Source organism: Perca fluviatilis, chromosome 22, assembly GCF_010015445.1.
Source record: "Perca fluviatilis chromosome 22, GENO_Pfluv_1.0, whole genome shotgun sequence".
NCBI lineage: Eukaryota > Metazoa > Chordata > Actinopteri > Perciformes > Percidae > Perca > Perca fluviatilis.
Window position 1 is genome coordinate 22,878,266 of NC_053133.1, and position 8,888 is coordinate 22,887,153.

The 8,888-nt window shown below is 41.6% G+C and overlaps 1 protein-coding gene across 2 annotated transcripts in view; it reads right to left on the bottom strand.

Moving 5' to 3' along the window:
• The window catches only part of LOC120552328 (enhancer of polycomb homolog 1-like), a 47,205-nt gene that overhangs the window by 37,239 nt on the left and 1,078 nt on the right, over positions 1–8,888 (bottom strand). Inside the window, exon 2 of one of the 2 annotated variants that reach the window (XM_039790272.1) lies at positions 8,520–8,640. Coding sequence is in view for 1 of the 2 variants with exons in the window: in XM_039790271.1 (XP_039646205.1) it covers positions 3,527–3,679 (153 nt within the window). In the remaining variant the exon portion in view is untranslated. Of the gene's footprint in view, positions 1–3,526; positions 4,033–8,519; positions 8,641–8,888 lie in introns of those variants that run through there. The other variant, XM_039790271.1, reaches the window with a different exon arrangement.

An 8,888-nucleotide genomic window follows, 5' to 3' on the forward strand; every position in this document is an offset into this window, starting at 1 on the left:
TTGTACACGCTGTCACTCTACAAATCACAACATGTAAACAGGAACATGTTGGCGTTATTTTGTCACTGTTGGGAGCAGTAGGCTAGTTGGAACCAGTTACCTGCAGGATCTGTGCTGGGCTAAGCTAATGCTGGAGCCGTCAGACAGCGTTACAGCACGCACAGAGATGAGAAGGGTATGTATGGACTTGTCTTACTCTGGGGGTTACGGTGAATAAGCTAAATTCCCAATAAGTTGGCGTGTTCCTTTAAAGGCTAGATTTTTTAATTAGTTTTTAATTAAGGCATTAAGATCAATTTCCAAAAGATGGATTTTTTATTCCTCTTTTAGTCAACTTTAGCAGGGGTGTGTAAACTTATGCAAGCCACTGTACGTGCGCATGTACATGCACACTTTTACTCCTTACCAAAGAGTATGGCTTGTACATATCTGAGAATCTGAGTTAAACAGAATTCATCAGTTCCATTTATTTTTTCTAATCGCCACTCTATTGTGAACAACAGCAATTTATTATGCAAACAACGTACATATGAGCTATTTTTTTCTTGTGTCCTTCCTACATGCATATTATGAGACTTTACTGAGCCCACCAAATTCCAACTGACCCTTGTGTTTCCCGACCAGCTACACCTGCTCCTCTGAACAGGACTTAATGAATGTTTACATATCTAACGATCAGTGCAAGTGTCAGTCCTTCCAGAAAAATTGTGATTGTTGTGGGCAAAAATCCTTGATTATGCAGCACCTTTTCCTAAAAAGATGCAATTGAATATGCGGGAGATTTAAGCAATTTAATGCGATGAAATTATTAAATTATTACTTGCAAAAATTGTGGGAACTTGCAAAAACTGCGGTTTGATGAAAAAAAAAAAAAAAGTGATTCTCCCCCAACACCCTGCTTTTTTTTTATGATGTTCACGTCGCGTAATTACGTCACTTCATAACGTTCCCATGGCAACAGGGGAAAATGGCTGCTCTTGTGTGAAGTAAATGCAACATTTTTCAACTTTCTGGTAAGATATGTGACTTTTTTGCAACGAAAAATTACGAAAACATGCAAGCCCCACATATTTTGTGCGGAAATCTGGAATTTATGCGGCGTATTTGAAAAAAATGCGACCCCCGCATAAATATGCGGACTTTGGCTGATTATGCGATGGCGTTTTTCTGGAGGGACCGAAGTGTAACAATCACAGACTCCCTGATTAGGCGATGGGACAAAATGTTCCTGTTGGCCACCGTCAAGGCGTCAACTCTACTGCTTCTACAGACTGCAACACAGCACTGAAAGACAAAGCTTTAAAACAGAACATATACCCATTTGATGGCTGCTGAAAGTCACAGTTGGAGCACAGCATAATTGTGTTATGCTGTGAAGGATTAGTAGTGAATGAAGTGCCACACTTCCAGTTCTTTTGCAACTACTGATGGCGTACAAATTGTGCTTTTAGGAGGTTCATTATTTCTGTCAGGTTTGACACCATGAATGCTGATGAGGCAGACGTACAAAGGCACTTATTTTGATGATTCAAATAAGCCAGTGATGGACTCAGCTTAACACTGACTCCAGATGTATTCTTTCTTTAACTAAACTGAGGACAACCTGCCAACAGAACTGGTGGGTTACAAAAAGATATTCCTTTCTATGTGTGCTCACGCCATCAATAAACCTCTTTCACGGCAGACATGTTGACATGTCATAGTAGGAAAAGCACAGGTGTATTCAAAACCATTAATGATGGCTGCATTCCACTTAGGAGAGGCCCTGGTGTTGTGCATGCTGACTCACTGAAATCGCTTACTGGGACACTTTATGGAATTGAGCCATCGTTAAGGTTATTAACAATAACAATTTCAGCTGGGCTTTTCCTACTTTGACAAGTCAACATGTCTGCTTTGAAAAAGGTCCATGCTAGCACCTCATTGAGCTCACTACACATGCTTACTTGCTTCTTAAATAGACATAACTCTCAGGTCAGCATATGGTCACTCAGCCAGCTTGGCACAGCCAGACTTCATTGTTGCTGGACAGGATGTGGGTCAGGGATCTAAGCCATGCACAGCCTTGTAGTAAAACTGTCCTCTTTATCTTTTCCTTCACTCGGTTATGTAATGCCGCGTGTGTATGTGTACAGTAGGTGGGGGGGGGAGAGCCGACAGGATTTCTGCTGACTTTGCGGGCCCCCGTTTGTGCTTTCCTAGTGTTTGTGACGGCTGAGGTATCTCGGCGGCATTGAGGGGCTCTCCTGCTGATGAAGTGACAGAAAATCAGTAGAGCGGGTCAGGAGGGGTAATAAACACCAGCTAATACGTTAGCCTCTCTTTCTATCTGTCTACAAACAGCAATAACTACAACATACATCTATAAATAATCTAACAAATCTAAAAACAGTTCAGGTAAAAAGTGTATCTGTGGAGGGTTACTAGAGAGCCTATTCTAGAGTGCGGTCAGCAGATAAAAGTGAATTGAATGGAGTGACCCTGTGTGACGTATGCTGAGACTTCAAATGCTGGTATATCTGAGCTATGTCCAACCAGACAACCTGTGGATAAACTGGGTTATATTTATATGGCTTTACACAATGGTTCTACAGGCACAATGTAAATCATTTCAATATTTAAATGTGATTTAAATGTGAGTAATACTACCAGCCTAGTGTGTACACAAGTGTGGAAAAACTAGTATGAAGTAGTTAAAATAAATATTAGACGACCTAAATATTATCCCACTAAATTACCTGAGTAATTAAACTATAGCTCTTAGTGATAATCCAAGCATCCAGAAGGTAAGGCAACATAAAACCCGCGTTATAAAAGTTGATCCATTAGTGCTTTTGAAGTCATTATTGTTGCAATTTGGTGGCCCTCGTCACTTTTCAATACACACAAATAATCCAGACTCCTGTCATTGTGTGACGAAAAGAGGTTTCATGCTGAAAACACAAACGCAACATCTCTATGATAACGCTACCATCGCCATACCATGCATACCATAACACATTTCGCTGTGTTAAGATTTTTCTCTCTCTGCGCGCTCCGCCAAACTGGCGACAACAAGTGCAGGGAGTGTGGAGCACACATGGCAGAGCTGGAGCAGTCAACACGCAACACCTAGCTGTCAAACCCGGCTGGGGGCTCAGTGTCTCCCCCTGGCATTTGTTCACGGAAAGTACACCACGTCCGAGGCCTATCCCCGCTCGCCTTTAACCAAAGAGACAGTCAACAAAATGGTGGGACCGAGAGAAGTCACGTGACTTCTTTGTGTTTTCGGGTGCAATTTCAAGTGAAACAAACGGACACAACACGGCTTACGAATACAATATCAAACCGCTGCAACCTTTTAACAACACCAGTTGCAGAACGGGGCCGTAATATTCAGTATTCATCAAGATCCGTCGTGTGCACGAAAGAGCAGATATGGCGGCCATTTTGCACAAGCTTGCGCAGGCAACATAGTGGCGACCCTCGATATGAAAACACGGTCCAACACCAGTAGGGCAGCAATAAAAAAAAACAAAAAACATACCGATTCCTCCTCTTTTTCCATCCCAGTCGGCATCTGCGGCACTGCCCGGTTGATTGAGGCATATTCGTGCAGGTCAGGCAAATCCTCGCAGCGGAAGACGGGTAGAGGCTTACTAGCATCCAGCGCCCGTGCCCGAAACGACAATTTACTCATTTTTATATTAAAAGATGCAGCATAAATCTATTCGATCTGCTAGGAATAACAGCAGGTCTGCCTCGAGTTCTCATGGATAAATCTGTGACGGTCTCCAGGAGTCAGTCGGTCGATTGAGGGCAGGCTTGGGTCCGTAGCAGCGCGGTCAGAGCCGGGCAGGCCCGGGTCTTGGTCGCTCTCTGTCGGTCTCTTTTTTTCGTAGGCTCCGCTGTTCCTCCCCGGTTCAATACGCCATGGCCAACATGGCGGACATTACAAACTCATGCAGCTCTCCGCTCACTCCAAGCGGCCCAACCCCCTCGATCACACAAACAGCCATTCCCACGCAGTTTCGCACGCGTGCGCGCTCGCGAGACCCTTGGGGGTACGGGGGAAGGAGGGGGGTGTACCGACGGTGGGGGCAAGATGCTGGATGCTGATGAAGGGACGTTAACTTCCCAGGCTCGGGATGTTCTCATCCTGTGATACGCCGAGCTGGTGCTGACGTACGAAAATATATTTATTCCAAGTGTATATAAAAAAAAATAATAATAAAAAATAATAATAAAAAATAAATCTGTAGCAATCAAAAACACTGCACACCTGCCTGTCGCAGTACAGCAATAAAATAGATCATATTTCTAGGTAAAACACAATCACCACAGGTTATGTGAGATTCTGTTTTAACCTTACAAGGACACCAAATGTCAAACTTATGTCGTGTGTTAAAATTAATGTGCAACCAAAAATAGGACACATGTTCTGCCCGTTAGATTAAATTGTTTTGCACATAGCGCCGCCCTGTGGTACAAACACCAATACTACACTATTATTACAGGTAAACGGGTCTGCTCGATTGTTCTGTTAGTGCACAAGACATATAAACAGGGTCAGACAAAGCTAGAAAAGTGGGTTAACATTCCCATCGCCAAAACTGCGCTGTCATCGTTGGAATAAATATGTATTTGCACATAAATACAAAGATTGTGTTCACGCATAATATACATGCAACTGCAGAAGTTGAGCAGTAAATACTATTATAATTTAGTAAAGCTATGTTATGTTAGTTTAGAAGGAGAAATGTAAAGTTATATTTGCAAACCGAAAATATGCTATGAAAAAAAGCTATACAAATACAGCCAGCTGTATAATACGGAAATTGACTTATTCTGTGAATCAATTAACAGTCATAAACAACACAGGCAAGCACTCTTTACATAAAATTACTGATGCTCTTTTATAAGTTTTGACAATGTGCCTGGCCATAAACAACAACAACAACAAAAATAGCATGCTATGGTGTCGTAATTGTTTCTAATGGTCCTTATATGACATTATGGTTATGACCACAACAAGGGCAGGATAGATCCATGGATTCACGCCTCGTCAAGCAACAATAATCAAGATACACTCAGGTTATTTAAACTGTCAACAAGTGTAGCTTCATTTTTTGTTCCTAACTGTCAGATGTGGAAAGCAGTGCAGTCTTCTGCTGGCAGAGCCCAAAAGCTTCAAGGATTGGCAAACTGCTCATCTTGATAGGTCCTTCTGCACGTTACCGATGTACTGCAAGGTTGTTTACATCTGATCACCTGTTAGATGAGACGTCTTGCCTTTCTCAACTGACCACTTTCAACAATGTGGAATTTTTTTTTCACCACAGACTGCAATGTTTATTTAAATCAAACAACTCCCGGTTCTCTCACACCAATCACAGGAGTCACCAACCTCCAAAGCTTCGTTTCTGAAAACACTGAAGGCAATGTGTTTGGTACACATTCCAAGTCAACAAATTTATGTCTCGTGCATTTTTTTATATTAAGGCTAATGGCTGCTGAAGCGCCAGGTATAATATGATTTAAATGTGACCCAAAAAGTGGCGTGCATGAAGAAGGAATACACAGCTGATACTTCGGTTGCTCTGCATGTGGTACTCAACACAAGCCCAAAGACACATAACACACATAAGTGCAAAACTGTTACTTCAATATTACAGTTCAAAGCTTCTTTTGCTTTGGATGTAAAAATGAATAGGCAAAATTATTAAGTATATTCAGTAAGAATAATCAAAATGGAAACTAAAAACTCACTCAAGACAAACTTCCTCTTTACAGGACAAGAGCAGGCCTCATTATAGAGGTTTCAAAGTATAATCCCTGCCTTGTTAGGCCGGCGACAGACTGGATGCGTCGCGTGAGCGTGGCGTTTCTGTTGCGTGTCAGCTGCGTGGCGGCTGCATGGATGTTTCTATGTCTTTACACACCAGAAACGTGTCTGACGCGGTGCTGCAGCTGCTAGCCTTGCCTGGACACATGTATGTTTCCCATTGATGAAATGAAATACCATGTTAAACATAAATATATACTGATTTGATTACAGCAAAGACAACGTCGGCAGTATTGACGGCAAAATAGGCTACAGAATATTTCGTTCTGTATCGACAGGTGCAATATTTGAAAATCGACATTTATGTCAAAACCTAGAGACTTCCAAACATCAACATGTCATTTATTACATGCATGTGTGTCAAAATGACATATAAACATCTTTTTGCATTCTATTTCTAAAAGTGTAAAGCCTAATTAATAGGGGTGGTACTGTCATTAAGTATATTCAGTAAGAATGATCAAAATGGAAACTCTAAAAACTCACTAACAGCAAACTTCCTCTTTACAGGACAAGAGCAGGCCTCGTTATAGGAGGTTTCAAAGTATAATCCCTGCATTCTTAGACTTTACCACTAACTAACTGTTTTCACACACTACGCCTGTCTACACACAAAGACACAGCGCATTTAAGTCCCGCCCCCACCGGAGGGGAAAAGAACTCTCCGCTCTCCATAGACTTGCATTGCGTGAAGGTGCCTCCTCATCAATTTTCGTCTGCAAGCAAACAACAGAAAAATGCCTAAAGGCTGCTGTGTGGGGATATGAACTACCAACAATGTAAAGAAACCATAACTTAAGTTTTTATAAGCGTTGGTGCTTGATGCTTTTGACAGGGTTTTTTACACTTTTGATGCTTGTCGTTTTTGTTTTAAAGTTTGACAATTTTTTGTAATGCTTTTTCTGATGGGATTTTTGTTACTTTTTTTCCAACTTTTTTTTTCGATGTTGAAGAAAAAAAATTATATAGGGGCCAGTAAAAATTTACTTTGGGCAAGTAGAATCTTTTTTATTTGCTCAACCTGACAAGTGAAAAAAACCTTAGTGTTGAACCCTGTAATCTATATTCTCGATTTCCACTTCCAGGATTAGGCCGGGTATCCGTTACCTTGGGCTTCCTTTGTGTTGGCATATTAAACTCCGGTGGATTTATGAGGACTATGGTTACCTGCTCCTCAGATCTCTGCAGGGTAAATCCAGACAGCTAGCTAGACTATCTGTCCAATCGGAGTTTTCTGTTGCACGACTAAAACAACTTTTGAACGTAAAAATGTTCCACCAAAACAAGTTCCTTCCTGAGACTATTTAGCTGAGGCGCTGTTGCTCTGCATGGCGCCTTAGTGCCGCCCAAGACAATTGATGCAATTGGTTTAAAAGGTCCCATGGCATGAAAATTTCACTTTATGAGGTATTTTAACATTAATATGCGTTCCCCAAGCCTACCTATGGTCCCCCAGTGGGTAGAAATGGCGATAGGTGTAAAACGAGCCCTGGGTATCCTGCTCTGCCTTTGAGAAAATGAAAGCTCAGATGGGCCGATCTGGAATCTTGCTCCTTATGAGGCCTCCACCTTCCCCCCCCCTCTCTCCTCCTCAATAGCTACAGACAGAAATGGCACATACTAAGGAAAGCTCATTGTGGGACTGGCTCTAGTGGCTGTAATTCTGCACCAAGGCTGAATTTCAGGAAAGACACTTCAGATACAGTATTAGGGGACCACTAAGGTCTATATAAAAGAGACTTCAGATACAGTATTAGGGGACCACTAAGGCCTATATAAAAGAGACTTCAGATACAGTATTAGGGGACCACTAAGGTCTATATAAAAGAGACTTCAGATACAGTATTAGGGGACCACTAAGGTCTATATAAAAGCATCCAAAGAGCATAATGTCATGGGACCTTTAAAAGGAACGCCAATAAACTAGAGCACGTTTTTCTGCCATCCCAGAATGCTGCGTGGACTTGCCAGACCCTCCTGCGCAGCACTGTGGAGGACGGTCTGGCAAAGCGAGACTAGCCTAAAACTAACATTTGGATATTTGACTTGGTAACAAAATGCTTGCTCCAAACTTAACGTCAGACATAACGTTAGCTGAGTGTCAGGATCCCAGAGTCTTCCCATTCTCGATGCTGATTCCTCACGTCTGTATCCACTTCTCGCTTCATAAAAGCTTTTCGGGTCGGCAGCTTATAAAAGCTTAAGTCATGGGACCGGGTTATTTACCGTGTTGGTAGTGAATATCGCCACACAGCAGCTTTTAGCCATTATTTATTTTAGTTTGCTTGCAGACGAAATCGACAAGGAGGCACCTTCACGCAATACAAGTCAATGGAGAGCGGAGAGTTGTCTTCCCCTCCGGTGGGGGCGGGACTTTCAGAGAATGATGTGATGCACTCTGTCTCTGTACAATGTTTTGTGAATAGTCAAGTGCTGTCTAGATGGACATAAACTCAATAGATACATGCATCATTACAACACATATGCATATGTCAAGTTTAACATTGCAACACAAATGCTTAACACCAGATGAATTGTGCAAATAAGAAATGAGCTGGCAGGCACTTTTAACACAGCCCTGATTTTAGCTACCTGATCTCTACATTGCGATATACAGGGGTGCATGATATGTAAACAATACATACATTATGGTCATATCATAAATGGAATGACAAAGATAAGAAATGCAAATAACCTGTAGGGGTAGGTGAGAATTCCTTTGGGCACGAGTGAATGATATAGATGTGGAAGGCCGACATTATAATCATCATCCATTTGGGAGCATTAGGCTCACAGCTGTAGACCATGATGGAGACCTGTGAAACAGAAATGCAAGAATATAACATAAAATAATAAATAATACAAATATAATATATACTGTATAGCCATAATGCCATATCCACCTATCTCAGATATACAAGCATCCTGTTATATTGTTAATTATGTATTTCAGCACCATTTGCAATGCCTTTGCATTTGTTTACATGCGAGTATGAATGAACGTGTAGGACATTTTCTATACAAACATATCTGTAGGCCTACACACTGTAGTAGTCAAATGTTT